The 20266-nt window shown below is 42.0% G+C and overlaps 1 protein-coding gene across 1 annotated transcript in view; it reads left to right on the top strand.

Annotated features, from left to right (window-relative positions):
- Nucleotides 1-20266, top strand: part of MYO3B (myosin IIIB) — a 427435-nt gene that overhangs the window by 243945 nt on the left and 163224 nt on the right. Inside the window, 2 exon segments of the mRNA XM_052652976.1 lie at nucleotides 9290-9367; nucleotides 11386-11591. Coding sequence (XP_052508936.1) covers nucleotides 9290-9367; nucleotides 11386-11591 — 284 coding nt within the window.

The following is a 20266-nucleotide window of genomic DNA, read 5'->3' as shown; positions in this document are numbered from 1 at the left end:
GTAGTAGGTTTGTACCCAAAATACTGTGGACTACAAGACATTCCCACCCTAGGGATCATCCTAGGTGGGCAGTATTTGTTTCCTTTATCTGACCCACTACCTGGGAAGTCTAGAATAGAGACTGAGGCATTTAGGAATTTGGGGTTAAGAGATTTGAAGCATCATCATGGAATCCTTTACAATCCTGTGTCAGGGGAAAAATTTTTTTCCTCTACCCTCTTAAGTTCAGTGTTTGATGACTGAATTCAACTTGAACTGACAGATTAGCAAGACAAAAAAAACCCATGTTTTAATCATATACATACAGAAGTTCATCAAAAAAGTGACTCTAAGGGCCAGTTAGATTTTGGGGTTTCTATACCATCTTAATAGGAGATGAAGAGAGAAAGAAGGACACTTCTGGGACAATCAGTGACTTTAGGGAAAAATAAATGGTCCTTTAGGAAAATAAATGAGAAGTATAACAGTTTTATATGACAGTATCTATTTGGGCAATTTCTTATCCCAGTGCTGACTTCTCATCTCTGGTGATGGGAATCAATCTTCTCTGATTGCAAAGCTCCCAGGGAAGGGATTTATGACAGTTGAATTATTTTTGGAGGCTTTGCTTTTAGGCAGATAAGGGGAGTTCAGAAAAGCTTCTTCTTGCAACTCTTGTTACTAATATGTCTTCAGTTCAAAATAATCCTCATGCCACATGGCATATGCAGACCCCTTTACCTGATTCTCAGAACTACTGCTAAAGTTTATAGAACAATGACACTTGGGAAGAAGTCCATCTGGGAAGACACAAGGGCTTCCCAGGTGATGCTAGTGGAAGAGAACCCACCTCCCAGTGCAGGAGATGTAAGGAAAGCAGGTTCAATCCCTGGGTCAGGAAGATCCCCTGGAGGAGGGCATGGCAACCCACTCCAGTCTTCTTGCCTGGAGAATCCCATGGAGAGAGGAGCCTGGTGGGCTTCGATCCATGGTGTTGCAGAGTTGAACACAACTAAAGCAACTTAGCTCACATGCACATCCACATCCACAGGAAGAAGTGCACACATGCCACTTTTTCTTGAAGTTATCACCAACGTACAGAGGAGGATAATAAAAGGAGTCAGCAGGGAGGAAAGAAACCAAACCCCCTTCTATTACTCTGCTTTGCTCTCTGAAAAATGAGTGATGCACTTATCCATGCAAAGAGGGTGTTAGACAAGTTGCTAAATATCCTGCTGTAAGATATTTGTAACTGTTCCATTCTTCCTGCTAATGTTTAGCCCAAATCTCAAGGAATGGCTCCTTAATATTCATTGTGTATGCTAGCACCAAGAAATAATGATCTGAAAGGTGAGGGGATAATAAACAGGTCATGTCTCTGAATTTTCTTACCCTTTGTTTATACTGAATATTAAATGATTCATTTAATAAAGAATAATCAATATAACCACATATAATACATGAATATTACCCCCAAATTGATAGAGACATACATATCTATACTCACTTCCTCTTAGAATAAAAGATCTGCACATAGTAAGGATTCAGATCATCTTTGTTAACAGTAATTCTTACATCCACATTGTTAGCACAATCCTATAGAATATTCTACTTATCAACCATGTGCGTTTGTGGCAGGATATTAGGGCTATTTAACATGAGTTATGTGGGACCCTAGGTCAGGTTTACAGAGGGGTTTCGGTGGTTCTGAGAGTCTCTAGATATTATATGTAAATGTTGTTTGTGTTCAATGCACTTGATTCTCATTATTCACAAAAGTTATGTTCTATGAGGATTCTGTGAATGCTGAGTCAGCAAATCTTGAAGCATTGCTCCTAGAAGAAATGCATGGTTAGGCTCCTGCAAGCCTCTGGTCACAATACTGTTGTCAATTGATTAATATATAACCTGTATTGTATGTGTTTCTCTTTAAAAACATTATATTTAATACAGGTGACCCTTGAAGAACATGGAGGTTAGGGACACCAACCCTCCATACAGTCAAAAACCCACCAATAACTTTATAGTGGGTTCTCTGTATCCATAGTCCTACTGATGCAGATTCAGTAAACCATGGATTGGGTAGTAGTGCTGTATTTACTACTGAAAAAAATCTGGATGTAAGTGGATCTATGTAGTTCAAACCTCTGTGGCTGAAGGGTCCACTGTAGATACTTCTTACAAATAATTAACTATATGCCGTATTTCTTTGTATAAACATTATTTCAAATACAGTATTTGTGTCATTGAACTCAAGGCCACCAGCACTGTGACTCATGCCTGAGTGAAGCTAAACAAACACACAAATATGTTCCAACAGGCGCATCATTGCCTTCTTACACTTAGGAACTCTCAACAGGACTTCAGTACTGTGATTAGGTGCTATTTTGAACAGTATAATCACCAGTCAAAAGCACAAAAAAAGGAGAAATTATGGCACTTATGTACACCTTGAAAAAGATACTTGCTTATGGTGTGAGAGCTGGAACAGGAAGGCAGAGAGAGTGTCACTTTGTTCAACCTCAGCTGGGAGCATGCACATTCGGGTATCAGTTTCCACCTCTCTGCGTGTCTGTAAGGGACCATGAAAGCATGTGAGCATTGATTGATTTGGAGATTAAAAATACATTTCAGCAAGTAGGCAAATTCACCAATATAGGTCCACAAATAATGAGGATCAACCATATGTGTGGGTTTTTTTTGGAGTTGTTGGCTTCCAAAGACTCCTTCTCCAATACTTTGGCAGCCTGATGTGAAGAACTGACCCATTGTAAAAGACCCTGATGCTGGGAAAGATGGAAGGTGAGAGGAGAAGGGGATGACAGAGGATGAGATGGTTGGATGGCATCACCGACTCAATGGACATGAGTTTGAGTAAACTCCAGGAGTTGGGGATGGACAGGGAGGCCTGGCGTGCTGCAGTCCATGGGGTCGCAAAGAGTCGGCCATGACTGAGCGACTGAAATGAGACTCCTTCTAAAAAGGATCATGACCCCAAAAAAACCATGAGAGTCTCCTGTGTACTATTCGATATCAGCCCATATTCCCCTCCTTTGCTCAGTTTGATGTTTTGACCTCTGGATTCTGCTAGGACCTATTCCTCTGCCTTCCACACTCCCTATCCACACATTGTTATCTCCTTCCCTACACTGCCTATGTGAAAAGTGTGCCCTCTAGTGTGTGGTGTGTATTTACATCACTACTATATATATATATATGTGAGACGAAGATGACTAGAGATTTATTTTCCCTTGGAGAGAAGATGAGTTGAAAATTCTAATTAAGGCATCAGAAAATATGAGGGTAACAACAGCAATACAAAGCTCCACCAATTCCTCTCTGCCTTATCCAAGAAAAAGTAGAAGAGGTGGCCCCACAGGAAGCTAGCCTCCACCACATTAGCACCCCCACACTGGGCTGGTGTCAGCACCAGCCTTGCTTCCTCATTCAGTGCCATGGAGACTTTTGAGGGGAGTGATACCGTAGGGGCTTTTTCCTTAAGAGATGGATGCATCACTTGATAGCAATAAAAATTTTTGACCAAAGGCTTTGTCAGTAGGCTAAATATAAACACTTCAGAGGTTTGGAGATGCAAATAGTAGGTACTTACTGAGACCAAAGGAAAAAATTCCTCCAGTTTTTCATTTATTACTGAGATGTAGATGGTTTTCGAGGCTTTTTGGAAGCTATGTCTTTATCCTAGAGTAAATTTAGTTGACAGATGAGGCAAATCTTTTTAATAATACTGTGCTTTCAGACTTATTTTTATAACTTATAACAAATCACATATAAAGGCATTATATTATGTTTAAGGAGTAGGTTTTGGAATCAGAACTGGGTTCAGACTTAGGCATGGCCAGTTACTGGCTGCAAGACTCTGGGAAATTTACCTAAAATCTTTGAGCGTTAACTTCCTTATATGTAGAATAGTAGTAACAATGATGTTTACCTCATAGTGTCCTTTTGAGAATTCGTTGACATAATGTAGGCAAAGTGTTTAGTATAGTGATTTCACATTGGAAACAATAAATGTTTTATTACTCATGTTTTGATAACCATCTAAAATTCCATGTGTGTAGTCCATATGTATACGGAAGCTTGCTCATTTCCTATGGGCCTGGAGTCTGTACCACAAACTGTAAAGCTTATTCATGACTACTTTGAAGGCTAACTAGCACTACTCACAAGGAATTGGGCAGGACATTTGTCATGCGGGCTTTCTGGACAAAGCAAGCTTGATTAGCTCCAGTTGGCTTATATGGTTATCAATTGGTGGTGTAGAAGAAGGGTATACTGGGTTAGACAGATGATGTTTTTATCCAGAATATTGGTTATACTGATCATTTTGAAATTGGTTTCATTGGAAGTGTTTTCTCTGCCAATAAATAAAAAGATTTCCTTGCTGTGTTGCATGGGAGCTAGTACTTACATTGCTGCTAAGTCACTTCAGTCGTGTCCAACTCTGTGCGACTCCATAGACGGCAGCCCACCAGGCTCACCCGTCCCTGGGATTCTCCAGGCAAGAACACTGGAGTGGGTTGCCATTTCCTTCCCCAGTGCATGAGAGTGAAAATTGAAAGTGAAGTCGCTCAGCACTCACCTTATTCCATGAAATAAAAACCCAGCATCCTTAATATTGATTATGTTGTTCAGTTGCTAAGTCATGTCCGACTCTTTGCAACCCCATGGATTACTAAACTAAAACCAAATCAAACATGGTAATAAAGGAAGGGGAACTGACTGACATTTTCTGTGTGCATGCATGTGCAAGACAGTGGTTTTTAAATAACACAGACTTTGGAAAGTTAAATGATAAGTCAAAGTCCACATAGCTATTAAGCACAGGAGCCAGAATTTGAACCAAGTGTGTCCAATTCCAAGCCCTGGGCCCTATAGCAAAAACCCCCTGAGGCTTGGAAGCTCTCCCAACCTCTTTTCTTCCTATCTGAGGTAAAAATTTATAAGAATCTACAGAAAAGACTTCTTTGTTGTTGTTGTGAAATCCCCGCCTTTGGAAAGAACAATTTGCTAGATGATGGCTTCAATAGCATCTACTTTCTGGATCATTTCTAAGAAACTTTATTTTTTTAATTAAAACCATTAACTGGGGGCTTCCTGGGCAGCTCAGATGGTAAAGAATCAGCCTGCAATGCAGGATTCTTAGTTTCGAAACCTAGGTAGATAAGATCCCCTGGAGAAGGAAATGGCAACCCATTCCAGTATTCTTGCCTGGAGAATCCTATGGACAGAGGAGCCTGGTGGGCTACAGTCCATGGAGTTCAAAAGAGTTGACATGACTGAACAACTAACACTTAGCTTTAACGAAATCAGTTCAGAAAGACAAGCTCTTAATTTAGACAATAACCTTTGCATCTCTTTTGGCTTTGAGTTTTTTGCAGTTCTGTAGAGTTCATGGTGGGCTTCCCTGGTGACTCAGCAGTAAAGAATCTGCCTGCAATGCAGGAGCCGCTGGAGATGTAGGTTCTATCCCTCAGGAAGATCCCCTGGAGGGAAGGCATGGAACCCACTCCATGGATAGAGGAGCCAGTCCATAGGGTCAAAAAGAGTTGAACACAACTGAAGCAACTTCGCACAGCACAGCACAGAGTTCATGGTAGGGCCCAATGCAGACAAAGACCTCCTATTTTAAAAGTTCAAGAGAGGCAACTTCTGGTATGTCCCTTGTCTGAAGCGCAAGTCCCTCTTTTAGATCCACTCCATATAGAGTTCAGTTCAGTCGCTCAGTAGTCTCTGACTCTTTGCAGCCCCATGAATCGCAGCACGCCAGGCCTCCCTGTCCATCACCAACTCCTGGAGTTCACTCAGACTCATGTCCATCGAGTCAGTGATGCCATCCAGCCATCTAATCCTCTGTCATCCCCTTCTCCTCCTGCCCCCAATCCCTCCCAGCATCAGAGTCTTTTCCAATGAGTCAACTCTTCGCATGAGGTGGCCAAAGTACTGGAGTTTCAGCTGTAGCAAAGAAATCCCAGGGCTGATCTCCTTCAGAATGGACTGGTTGGAACTCCTTGCAGTCCAAGGGACTCTCAAGAGTCTTCTCCAATACCACAGTTCAAAAGCATCAATTCTTCGGGGCTCAGCTTTCTTCACAGTCCAATTCTCACATCCATGCATGACTACTGGAAAAACCATAGCCTTAACTAGACAGACCTTAGTTGGCAAAATAATGTCTCTGCTTTTGAATATGCTATCTAGGTTGATCATAGCTTTCCTTCCAAGGAGTAAGCGTCTTTTAATTTCATGGCTGCAGTCACCATCTGCAGTGATTTTGGAGCCCAAAAAAATAAAATCTGACACCGTTTCCACTGTTTCCCCATCTATTTCCCATGAAGTGATGGGACCAGATGCCATGATCTTCATTTTCTGAATGTTGAGCTTTAAGCCAACTTTTTCACTCTCCTCTTTCACTTTCATCAAGAGGCTTTATAGTTCCTCTTCACTTTCTGCCATAAGGGTGGTATCATCTGCATATCTGAGGTTATTGATATTTCTCCCAGCAATCTTGATTCCAGCTTGTGTTTCTTCCAGTCCAGCATTTCTCATGATGTATTCTGCATAGAAGTTAAATAAGCAGGGTGACAATATACAGCCTTGACATACTTCTTTTTCTATTTGGAACCAGTCTGTTGTTCCATGTCCAGTTCTAACTGTAGCTTCCTGACCTGCATAGAGATTTCTCAAGAGGCAGGTCAGGTGGTCTGGTATTCCCATCTCTCTCAGAATTTTCCACAGTTTATTGTGATCCACACAGTCAAAGGCTTTGGCATAGTCAAATATACATATACAGGGGAACTTCATAACTATGCAAATACCCTTTGCCAGTCCAAGGGACCCTTGACCAACCCAAGACCTTTCCAAATTCTAAAATTAGAAGGTACCCCAATAGTATATTATTTATTCTTTAAAATATAGTACTAGATATGTAGGTGGTGGACTATAGACATGCATTAACATTTCCAAGTTATATAAAGCAGAATAGGTTTTTTCTACCCAAGAGTTACTTTGTATGTGAGTATAACAGCAGAACTTAAAGTCGTGCTGGGTGATTACTAAAACTGAATTAAACATGGTAATAAAGGAAGGGGAACTGACTGACCTCATGTGTGTGTATATGCACGTAGCTGTGGTTTTTAAATAACACAGGCTTTGGGAAGTTAATAATACTTCCAGCCCTGTATCTTGGATTGCAAACTGGTGCTTCATTCTGTATTTTTCCAACTTGCTACAGGGAATGGGTATTGATCTTGAAAACAATACATATCACACCTTTAAAGTTATATCTTAGCAGAATTAATATGCATCAAAGATTTTCCTGATCCCTAAACTGTTGTATTCTCAAATGCCAAGGGTCTGGTGTATTTTCTGAAGAATGGTAACAGATAAATTCTACTAATAAGAGAAATATGGATGAGTTTCCCAGCTGCCCTTTCACAGTGTATTAGAGCCTAGGGGGCTGGCACTAGCCGGCTAATTTGAATAAAAAGGGAGGGAAATGAGGGAGGAAAAGCAGAGTTCAAAGCAAGCTGTGGTTCTTCAGGGAGGATCTCTGAATAAAAAGAAATAGTGGAAAAATTCTCAAAAGTTGTGTGTGTGTATGAAAGTCAGGTAAGGAGAAAGAATGTTTAGGAAAACTGTCAGAATTTACAGTTTGGCCAAAGGCAGACCATAGCCAAGATCTTTCTTGCTTCAGTCCTAATTAGCTTTCTCCGAATTTCACCAGTGCTAAGCTGTGTCCTCCTAGTGAGGGTGAGATAGGGAAGGAACCTTCCGTGTCGTCCCTGCAGGTAGCGCCATCGGACCTATGCAGGTAGGGCGGGTAAGTTGTGTTTCTTCTTTTCTATGTGAGAGCAACCTTCCTTTCCAACACAGAGCTGTCATTTCCTCCTTTCTCATTAAAAAAACAAAACCAGCTACAGGCGGTTGTACTGTCACTCAGCTACATCCAGATGAAACGACGGCTCTGGGAACAGATCCAGTCTGCAGCCTAGAGAAAGAAAGCTCCACTGCCCCCGCTCATGGCACTTTGCTCAGAGACACCCTCAGATTCCTGCTCACTATTTAGGTTGCTTTTCTAGTTTGAAAACTTAGTTCCATGTTTATTCCCCTTCTTAAACAGACCTGTTTTCTTTATACAAGCCAGTTGAAGTGTTTTCTTCAGTTTTGCAAACAGTTCCCTAAATGCCCCTTGAGTAAGTCTCGTTATTCAGCCACCTCCCACGGCCCCGTCCCTTCTAAGTAGCCTCTTCTCACTGTTGCTGAACAAGGCTGCAGACATCCTCACGCTGCGGGGAGGTAGCTGCCTGGACCGCAGTCCACTGAGTGGAACGCACGTGCTGACAGCGGCTTCTTCCAGTTCAAGTGTTCCTGCTTCATACCCCAGCCACCTGTTCCGAGCAGACGGGAGGCTGGTGCTGAAACGCTGCTCGTATGCTGTGCAAACCAAACAGCTCTGTGTGTGCAGAAGCAGGCATTTTATCATTGAGATAAAATGAGGGAATACAGGGTGCCTGCAGTTGTTTGCCACTGTGCTTTTCATTCATAAATTCTTTCCAGTCAGCCCAGGTATTTGGGGCAGATGCTTGGGAACAGGTGTACTCTAAGCTCTGGTCCACGGTGAACACGTGGGAACTGTGGGCAGCAGGAGGGATGTTGTAGGGTCAGAGTCTGATAGCAGGAAGGCAGTTAGGATTTCACTAATTCTCTTGTGGTGCAACCTGGGCTTTGGGTCCGTGTTTTTGTAATTACAGTGAAAGTGAAAGCCGCTCAGTCGTGTCCAACTCTTTGCGACCTCCAGGCCAAAATTTCCCAGGTTGGGAAGATCCCCTGGAGAAGGGAAAGGCTACCCATTCCAGTATTCCGGCCTAGAGAATTCCATGGACTGTATCGTCCATGGGGGTCGCAAAGAGTCAGACACGACTGAGCGACTTTCACTTCACTTCACTTAGTAATTGCCCAGCTTCAGGTGTTGTTACCCAGTTTTCTTTTTAAAAATAGCATGGTCTCATATGACATTATTGGAGAACTTAATAAGGGCCCAGTAGAATGTGGAGAAATACAGAAAGAACATGGGTGGGGTTTGTACTGAGACCATATCGTGTATCACAGAGTGTGGTCATTGCCATGGGTAGAACAGTGTAAATTCTGTTTTTCTTTAAGATGTCTTTAAATGAGTACATCATAAACATCAAGGCCCCTCAGGTATTTGACCAAATAGCCTTTCACATTTTGGGAAATGTCAGAAAATAAGCTGTCTCTATACCCAAACCACTGTCCTCTGCCTATGTTCCAGGTGGACACTCTGGAGGTGATACGGCATCCAGAAGAAACCACCAACATGAAGGGGCAAACCATGGCTTCTTACTTCCGGGTAAGGAGTCTTCTTGATCTCTCCTCTGCCTGTTTCCAGAAAAGATGAGTCAGCCCTTCGCACAAGAGGTCTAGATACCACAGAGTCACTGAAACAACAGCAAAGCTCAGAGTCAGTTAGGAAAGATGGAGGTGTGGGGAAAGGAGAATTATAACGGGGAACCCACCCTTGAGTACAGTGTGAGACCGCAAGGGTCTACAAAGGGCCCTCTCTGCCACTGGCACAAAGCGCATTGAATGTGCTGATTCTGTTAGTGTTTCAGCTGCTTCTTGGCCTTAAAGCTACTGGAGTCAGCCACTTTTCCAGCATATTTACTGAGAAGTTAAGTAGTTAATAAAATTCCAGAAGGAGGCTTGTCAAGTTCATGAGAAAATAGGTCTTAGCTTCAACTTTATTTTCTTAGACTGAATTGACCCATTGCAAGAGCCATTTGCCTGAGTGCAATTATTTCCCATCTCTGTTACCCCAATTCCTGATATTTTTACCTGGTGAATGACTCGTTTGAGTAAAAATGTTATCTCCATAAGGACTCTGTCAAATGCACATTAGAGAGGAAAGATAAGAGACTGTCACTTTGTACTGATCTGCACAGATTTGTTTATTTTCAAATTATGAAGCACTGGGATTGGGAACCCATTAGAGATCACTGACCATGGGGAACTGAGGTCCAGGCAACTTCATGATGGAGATGCTGTTAGACCAAAGACAGAACTGGTGAAACCAGGGACAACAAAATAAGGTTGTAAGGTGGGGTTGCCAAAGTAAGGGACTTGGCAGGGATAGTAAGTCAAGTGGACCATGAGCTGGAGTTGCCAGGCAGGCTGGAGGGTGGGCCTGGGAGCCAGCACCATGGAAAGAAGGTTCCACCCAAAGCTAGCGGGTTCAAGAAGGACCTAGAGCCAAGAAGTCTGACCTGTGCTTTAGAGGTAGACTGGAATGGGCCTCAGTGTATGGACTGTAGGGACCTAGAGGTCTTTGGGTCTAGCATTCCATTGATGTAGTGATGCCTGCTGCAACTTCTCCAGCCGGTAGGTTTTCAGCCCCTGTTTCATCACTCATGGTTGGAAATCTCTAATTGCCATGTATTTCTTATCCCGATCCCCTTAGTGGTTTGATTATACTCTCCTAGTTTCTGCATGTATGGGATTTGAAGGCTCTGACTGTAAGGTTATCCCCAAGATCCTAGAGTCCCTCTTTCAGCAGAAGAAGCCATTGGGAGTGCAATTTTCAGAAATATATCCATAACAAACAGTTGGGTGTCCTCAAAATACTAGTCCCCAAATGCTAAAAAAATGATGCATTGCCAAGCCAGGCAACACCATTTTGGATCAGTAGCAGGTAAAATTATGAAATAATAGAACTGATTTTATGTGTGGCTTGTAATTGCCCCAAAGACATGTTCAAAAGAAAAACTGCCACTGTGGATGTCTGTGAGAAACAGAGAGCACCCCTAGTTTTCCATGTGTTCTTTCTGTTCTCTACACAGCCATTTGGTGTATGTTAATTCATCTTCATTATAATCTCCTTTTACCATCCCGTTTTCTTGTTTTCTTTGCCTTCTTTATTTTTCTCATTTCGCCCCTGCCTTTGTAAGATTGCCTTAGACTTTCTGGTGATTGTTAGGTTAAGAAGACAACTGACCCCTTCCATGAAACTTGGACCTGTAAAATTACAGATACGTTTATGGAGCATCACCTTGAAATATCAGAGACAAGCTAGTTCTGGCAACAGAGTTATGAGATAACCTAAGCAAGTTCTTAGATAGCTGAGTTTCTGCCAAGTGATATTGCTTGGCCCTGGGTGATGTTTAAAGAAAATCCACAGGCAGCTATAAGTACAGAACAATATGTCAAAACCTATATTGTTATTTCTTTTTGCTGAATTCTTGTTTAGCCTCAAAGATTCCATGAGTTGTTTACAAGCTGACAAATGGCCCTGGAAGCCTGGGCCAGCCACTGTTGTAATAATCCATTATGACTTTGGTAACCTCACTTCTTGTGCATTTTTTCCCCTGGTAGTATTCTCTGATGGATCTGCTTTCTAAAATGGTGGTGGGACAGCCCCACTTTGTACGCTGCATCAAGCCCAATGATGACCGAGAGGCCCTGAAGTTCTCCACAGACAAAGTGCGGGCCCAGCTCCGCTCCACGGGCATCCTAGAGACAGTCAGCATCCGCCAGCAGGGGTATTCTCACCGCATCCTCTTCGAGGAGTTTGTGAAAAGGTCAGGCTGGTATTTTGGGAAATACATTATATTAAACACAACTCTGCCAAAGCCATTCTGTCCCCTGGGATCATCCCCAGCCCTCTTGCCTCCAAACACGTGATTGGCTAGTTTGTTGTTTAGTTGTTAAGTCATGTTCGACTCTTTTGCAACCCCATGGACTCTGCCTGGCTCCTCTGTCCATGAGATTTCCCATGCAAGAATACTAGTGTGGGTTGCCATTTCTTATTCCAGGAGATTTTCCCAACCCAGAGATGGAGCCATCGTCTCCTGCATTGGCAAGTGGATTCTTTACCACTGAGCCACCAGGGAAGAATTTCCAGCTGCCATTTACTTGCTTAAATGTTGTTTCTGTTGTACTCCAACTGAGTTACAGTCGTCTGGAAGACAAGTTAAGCTCCCTTCTGATCAGTTCAGTTCAGTCACTCAGTTGTGTCCAACTCTTTGCCACCCCATGGACTGCAGCACGCCAGGCTTCCTTGTCTAATACCAACTCCTGGAACTTGCTCAAACTCATGTCCATCAAGTCAGTGATGCCATCCAACCATCTCATCTTCTGTCATCCCCTTCTCCTCCTGCCTTCCATCTTTCCCAGCATCAGGGTCTTTTCCAATGGTCAGTTCTTCGCATCAAGTGGCCAAAGTATGGGAGCTTCTACTTCATCATCAGTCCTTCCAATGAATATTCAGGACTGATTTCCTTTAGGGTCGACTGGTTTGATCTCCTTGCAGTCCAAGGGACTCTCAAGAGTCTTCTCCAATACCACAGTTCAAAAGCATCAATTCTTTGGCCCTCAGCTTTCTTTATGGTCAAACTCTCACATCCATACATGACTCCTAGAAAAACCATAGCTTTGACTAGACAGACCTTTGTGGGCAAAGTAATGTCTCTGCTTTTTAATATGCTATCTAGGTTTGTCATAGCTTTTCTCCCAAGGAGCACACACCTTTTGATTTCATGGCTGCAGTCACCATCTGCAGTGATTTTGGAGCCCACAATTTTGATTTAAAGTCTGTCATTGTTTCCATTGTTTCCCCATCTATTTGCCACGAACTGATGGGACCAGATGCCATGATCTTAGTTGTCTGAATGTTGAGCTTTAAGCTAGTTCTTTCACTCTCCTCTTTCACTTTCATCAAGAGGCCCTTCAGTTCCTCTGTACTTTCTGCCATAAGGGTGGTGTCATCTGCATATCTGAGGTTATTGATATTTCTCCTGGCAATCTTGAATCCATCTTGTGCTTCATCCAGCCTGGCATTTTCCATGATGTACTCTGCATATAAGTTAAATAAGCAGGGTGATGTAATCCTTTCCCAGTTTGGAACCAGTCTGTTGTTCCATGTCCGGTTCTGACTGTTGCTTCTTGACCTGCGTACGGATTTCTCAGGAGGCAGGTAAGTGGTCTGCCTGGCTCTTTGCGAGCCCATGGACTGTAGCCTGCCAGGCTCCTCGGTCCACTGGATTTCCCAGGCAAGAATACTTTAGTTGGGGGCCATGCCCTCTTGCATAAGATCTTCCTGACCCAGGGATCGAATCTGGGTCACCTGCATTCCAGGCAGATTCTTTACTGTCTGAGCCACTAGGGAAGCCCCCTTCTGATCACATCTGAAAAATACAAATGTCTATAGGTATTTTTGTGTTACAGATAAACATATATATAATATGTGTTATATATAAACATATATATAAACCTTAGGTTTCAAAATCTCCAGGTTTTTTTTTTTTTTTTTGCTCTGATGGAAGTATTCTTCCATGAATGGCTCAAGATTCTGGCAAATATAAATGCACACAACACGCACTCCTCTCTCAGGGTCTGGCACGATTTAAAATGATAGCTAACACCTACATAGCACCTCAAATGTCCCAAATGTGTAATCTCCTTTGATCTATACAGCAGCCCCAGAAGCTAGGCTTTATTATTATCCCCATTTTACAGATGAGGAAATTGAAGCACAGAAGGAAAGTAAGTGATTTTACCAAAGTCAGTGCTGATAAATGAGAGGACCAAAATTTGAACCCAAGGAGTCTGGCTACAACAGCCACAGTTTTAATCTCTTCAGTCTACTCCATTCAATGAAAGTTTGCTGCAGAAATTGCTGCAGAGCTTTCTAAACCCAGAAACTGCCTTTACATAAGGGTGAAATGTTGCTCTTTTCTGAACAGCTGCCGTAGGTATGTCTTACATACACATGTGATTATAAGTAGAATTTTCACAAAACTTTCTGTGAAGAATTAAGAACAACAACAACAGAGAATCTTTGAGAAGCACTATTATCTGAGAATATCCAGAGAGGAAAATTAAAATTCATTATAAAATCTGCTGTACCGCACCAACCATCTTTAGTTTCTTTTTACCACCACGCTGAAACTTCTGCCCAGGGTCATTTTTCCAACTTTTCCTCAGGGAAGAATGCATCCTAATACAGCAGGTCACTTCATTGGATCTTCCCAATACCACTAAATTCCATGCAGATGAAAGGGCAAAAAGAGCTTTTGGCAATGAGAGCTGTTAAATTAAAAATAAGAATGAAATGGCTTTTTAAAAGGAAGTGTCTTTGAACCTCTTTTTCCATCTTAAATTTGGAGGTGGAACAAACAAAAAAAAGATGATTTTAGCTCATGAATGTGACTAGTCAAGTATTTTTAGCTACCAAGAGTTGAATACATGAAAAATATTTAAGAAAACAGGTCAAATGCTAAACAGATTGGCACTTCTTTGTTCGTAATCAGAAAGCCAGTAGGCAAGTATGAACAGGAGTTTCAAAATGTCAGTAAATCTGAGGGTATCAAAGATTTCTGAGCCAGCAAGTTAATTGGTATTTTGATCCTTTTGAGCAACTTAACAACAAAATGGATGAGTTAGCAGTTTCCCCCCTTGATGTTATTCAACAAATAGAGGCGCCTCTTATCTTCCTGTTCAGGAGTGCTGTTTTGTAAACTCTTAGCAGGAAATATGCAGACAAAACAATCAAAGGCAGGGCTTATCAGGTGGCAGTAAATAAAAGATAAAGACTTGTTTAGTGTTACTCTTTCCCTTTTGTGTTTTCTGGCACTCCTAACTTGCACACACCTGAAAGGCAGTGTTTTGAGGATTACGTTGTCTGGTTCGAAAATGAGGAAGGACTTTCCCAAGTCACCCACGTCTGCAGACTTGGCCAAAGCTAAAATGCTTCCTTGCCTCCTCATCCTTGAATTTCCTGGCAAAATGACTTAGAAATGCCCTTCCAGTTTTCTACTCATGGCGCCTTCAAGAAAAGGGCTATTTTCAACACCCTCTCAACAGCGGGGCCAGGTAGGTAGGAAGTATTCGTCTATTCTCAGGTAGGCATGAAGAAGGCCACCTGATAGTGCTGGGCGGGTAGCTGAGACCGCCTGGAAGTCCTACTGTTGAGCTGCCACAGGAAAGAACTAGGAATGCTCATCGGCTTCATGGTCAGTGGGCTCTGAAGTGTGGCCCAGCAGAAGGTCTGCTCTGAGGCACACATGTGTGGTGCACATACTTGCATGTGTTCTGGCAAATGTCTAAAGGATAATACAGCATATTCAGTTCAAAGTCTTATAGTTTGTTTACTAAACTATTGTAGAAAATAGTATAATTCAGTGAGAAGATTGAAGTTCTAGTCTCCTCTTAGATATAGTATTTGGCAAGTAACCTAACATTTCCATAAAGGATATTTCATCATCTGCATGATAAGAAGTCAGGAATACACAGAGTCCACATCCTAAAGATTTTCAGAGATTACATGTGGATTCTTGGGCCTTAACCTCCAAGTTTTCCAGAAAGGCCCACCTCTCCCAGTTTAGCTCAAAGGACGGAGAACTGCATCTCCCAGGACTCAATTCATAATAATTGTTAAATCAGTGTCTGTTGAACAAAGTGAAACTTTTGCCATCTTCTCTTTCATTCAGTTCAGTTCAGTCGCTCAGTTGTGTCCGACTCTTTGTGACCCCCATGGATCGCAGCATGCCAGGCCTCCCTGTCCATCACCAACTCCCAGAGTTCACTGCAACTCACGTCCATCAAGCCAGTGATGCCATCCAGCCATCTCATCCTCGGTTGTCCCCTTCTCCTCCTGCCCCCAATCCCTCCCAGCATCAGAGTCTTTTCCAATGAGTCAACTCTTCGCATGAGGTGGCCAAAGTACCAAAATATTAGGTTACTTCACATGAGGGGGGCAAATATCAGCTTTACATTCATTCCTTCCAAAGAACACCCAGGGCTGATCTCCTTTAGAATGGACTGGTTGGAACTCCTTGCAGTCCAAGGGACTCTCAAGAGTCTTCAACACCACAGTTCAAAAGCATCAATTCTTCAGTGCTCAGCTTTCTTCACAGTCCAACTCTCACATCCATACATGACCACAGGAGAAACCATAGCCTTGACTAGATGGACCTTTGTTGGCAAAGTAATGTCTCTGCTTTTTAATATGCTATCTAGGTTGGTCATAACTTTCCTTCCAAGGAGTAAGCATCTTTTAATTTCATGGCTGCAGTCACCATCTGCAGTGATTTTGGAGCCCCCCCAAAAAAAGTCTGACACTGTTTCGACTGTTTCCTCATCTATTTCCCAAGAAGTGACGGGACCAGATGCCATGATCTTCGTTTTCTGAATGTTGAGCTTTAGGCCAACTTTTTCACTCTCCTCTTTCACTTTCAAGAGGCTTTTTAGTTCCTCTTCACTTTCTGCCATAAGGGTGGTGTCATCTGCAGATCTGAGGTTATTGATATTTCTCCTGGCAATCTTGATTCCAGCTTGTTCTTCTTCCAGCCCAGCGTTTCTCATGACGTACTCTGCATAGAAGTTAAATAAGCAGGGTGACAATATACAGCCTTGACGTACTCCTTTTTCTATTTGGAACCAGTCTGTTGTTCCATGTGCAGTTCTAACTGTTGCTTCCTGACCTGCATAGAGATTTCTCAAGAGGCAGGTCATGTGGTCTGGTATTCCCATCTCTTTCAGAATTTTCCACAGTTTATTGTGATCCACACAGTCAAAGGCTTTGGCATAATCAATAAAGCAGAAATAGATGTTTCTCTGGAACTCTCTTGAGTTACTCTCTTGATTAACTCTCTTGAGTTACTCTCTTGATTAACTCTTTTTCAGTGATCCAGCGGATGTTGGCAATTTGATCTCTGGTTCCTCTGCCTTTTCTAAAACCAGCTTGAACATCTGGAAGCTCACGGCTCACATATTGCTGAAGCCTGGCTTGGAGAATTTTGAGCATTACTTTACTAGCGTGTGAGATGAATACAATTGTGCGGTAGTTTGAGCATTCTCTTTCATTAGCAACTTCCATTTCCTCTCATTATTGCATGAGAAACCCATGGTGCCCTGATATCTTCTCCTTCTTCCTTTTATTCCTCTACTTCCTGTCCTTCAGAAAGCTAGGTGTAACCTCTGTCTTCTCATTCTCTTCAAACAGTCCATCAAAAGTCCTGACAACTTTACCAGCTAAGGTTTATCAAAAAGATTCCTTTGGGAATTTCCTGATCCCTTCTCCCAAGGCTTTACTAATCTCCCATCCTTTCTCCCAAGGTCTTTTAGTAATAACAGCAATAGCTTGAGATATAATTCATATATGATAAAATCACCTTTTAAAGTGCACAATTCCATGGTTTTAGTATATTCATGAGTTGTGCAACTCACTGCTATCTAATCTGAGCATCTTTTCATATGCTTATTGCTCATTTATAATATTTCCTCCAAAGAAATGTTTATTCAGATCCTTTACCCATTTAATTGTTGATTTCTATATATTCTGGATACTAGCCCTTATCAGATATACTATTTGCAGTTTTCTTTTTCTTTGGAATTGTCTTTTCAATTCTTGATGGTATCTTTCCAAGCATTAAAATTTTTAAATTTTGACGAAGCCCAATTTTTCTGTTTTCTTTTGTTAGTCATGCTTTTGGTGTCATAGCTAAGAAATTATTGCTTAATTCAAGGTCATGAAGCTATATTCCTATGTTTTCTCCTAAGAATTTTATGGTTTTAGGCCTTATATTTAGATCAGTAGTGCATTTTGAATTATCTTTATGTATGGTGTGAGGTACATATAGGTTCAACTACATTCATTTATATTATACATGGATATCAAGCTTTCCTAGCACTATTTGTTGAAAAGACTATTCTCTCTCCTGTTAAATTGTCTTGGCATTCTTGTTAAAAATCAATTGACCATAAATTGGTCATAAATTATTTCTGAATTCTCAATTCTAGTCCATTGATCAAAATCTATTTCAAACCTCTTGGGGCTCTTTTGTCTACCCTTTTGACTTAGCTTCCTAAATGGACTTCCTGCCTATTCTCTTCTCCAAAGAGCCACCAGAATACAATTTAACTACAACTCTTATCTAATATGTTGCTTCCTTGCTTAAAATCCTTAGTTGAAATGACTATTCAGACCTCACTGGATGAGCCTCAGCCCCTCGGCCTGATAGGGGGAAATCTCCCTGATCTGAACCCCACCCACCTTTCCAGTCTCTTCTCTCTTGTCTTCCCACCTCTCAGCTCATACTTCCGCAAAATCCAGACTACTTAGAGTTTCATAAACACCCCACATTGTTCCATACTTCTGTGCTTTTGGTCTTGTTATGTTCATGCTATGTTGCCTGAATGCCCCCTTTCCAAGTTCTTGGTCAATTAACTTAAACAGGCTAGTTCAGTTCAGTTCAGTTGCTCAGTCATGTCCAACTCTTTGTGACCCCATGGGCTGCAGCATGGCAGACCTCCCTAACCATCACCAAATCCCAGAGTTTTCTCAAACTCATATGCACTGAGTTAGCGATGCCATCCAACCATCTCTGCCTCTGTCATCCCCTTCTCCTCCAACCTTCAATTTTTCCCAGCATCAGGGTCTTTTCAAATGAGTCAGTTCTTCACATCATGTGGCCAAAGGATTGTAGTTTCAGCTTCAACAGCAGTCCTTCCAATGAGTATTCAAGACTGATTTCCTTTAGGATGGACTGGTTGGATCTCTTTGCTGTCCAAGAGACTCTCAGATTCTCAAGTCTTCTCAACGCCAACTTCAAAAGCATCAATTCTTCAGTGCTCAGCTTTCTTTATAGTCCAACTCTCATGTGCATACATGACTACTGGAAAAACCATAGCCATGACTAGACGGACCTTTGTTGGCAAAGTAATGTCTATGCTTTTTTAATATGCTGTCTAGGTTGGTCATAACTTTTCTTCCAAGGAGCACATGTCTTTTAATTTCATGGCTGCAGTCACCATCTGCAGTGATTTTGGAGCCCCAGAAATAAAATCTGTCACTGTTTCCACTGTTTCCCCATCTATTTGCCATAAAGTGATGGGGCCAGATGCCATGATCTTCGTTTTCTGAATGCTGAGTTTTAGGCTAACTTTTTCCCTCTCCTCTTCACTTTCATCAAGAGGCCCTTCAGTTCCTCTTCACTTTCTGCCATAAGGGTGGTGTCATCTGCATATCTGAGGTTATTGATATTTCTCCTGGCAATCTTGATTCCAGCTTGTGCTTCATCCAGCCTAGCATTTTGCATGATGTACTCTGCATAGAAGTTAAATAAGCAGGGTGACAATATACAGCCTTGACGTACTCCTTTCCTGATTTGGAACCAGTCTGTTTTCCCATGTCTGGTTCTAACTATTGCTTCTTGACCTGCATACAGATTTCTCAGGAGGCAGGTAAGGTGGTCTGGTATTCCCATCTCTTTAAGAGTTTTCCACAGTTTGTTGTGATCCGCACACTCAAAGATTTGGCGTAGTCAATAAAGCAGAAGTAGATATTTTTCTGGAACTCTCTTGCTTTTTTGATGATCCAACGGATGTTGGCAATTTGATCTCTGCTTCCTCTACCTTTTCTAAATCCAGCTTGAATATCTGGAAGTTCACGGTTCACGTACTGTTGAAGCCTGGCTTGGAGAATTTTGAGCATTACTTGCTAGCGTGTGAGGTGAATGCAATTGTGCAATGATAGTTCGAGCATTCTTTGGCATTGCCTTTCTTTAGGATTGGAATGAAAACTGACCTTTTCCAGTTCTGTGGCCGCTGCTGAGTTCTCCATATTTGCTAGCATATTTAGTGCAGCACTTTCACAGCATCGTCTTTTAGGTTTTGAAATAGCTCAACTGGAATTCCATCATCTCCACTAGCTTTGTTGACAGTGATGCTTCCTAAGGCCCACTTGACTTTGCACTCCAAGATGTCTGGCTCTAGGTGAGTGATCACACCATCATGGTTATCTGGGTCATTAAGATCTTTTTTGTATAGTTCTGTATATTCTTGCCACCTCTTCTTAATATCTTCTGCTTCTGTTAGGTCCATACCATTTCTGTCCTTTATTGTGCCCATCTTTGGATGAAATATTCCCTTGGTATCTCTAATTTTCTTGAAGAGATCTCTAGTCCTTCCCATTCTATTGTTTTCCTCTATTTCTTTGCATTGATCACCAGAAGACTTTCTTATCTCTCCTTGCTCTTCTTTGGAACTCTGCATTCAAATGGGAATATCTTTCTTTTTCTCCTTTGCATTTTGCTTCTCTTCTTTTCACAGCTATTTGTAAGGCCTCCTCAGACAACCATTGTGCCTTTTTGCATTTCTTTTCCTTCGGGATGTTCTTAATCCCTGCCTCCTGTACAATGTCAGGGACCTCCATCCATAGTTCTTCAGGCACTCTATTAGATCTAATCCCTTGAAT

The sequence above is a fragment of the Budorcas taxicolor genome, chromosome 2 (assembly GCF_023091745.1).
Source record: "Budorcas taxicolor isolate Tak-1 chromosome 2, Takin1.1, whole genome shotgun sequence".
Taxonomy (NCBI): Eukaryota; Metazoa; Chordata; class Mammalia; order Artiodactyla; family Bovidae; genus Budorcas; species Budorcas taxicolor.
Note: the sequence above shows the minus strand (reverse complement) of the source record. Positions and strands in the feature narration are given on the sequence as shown.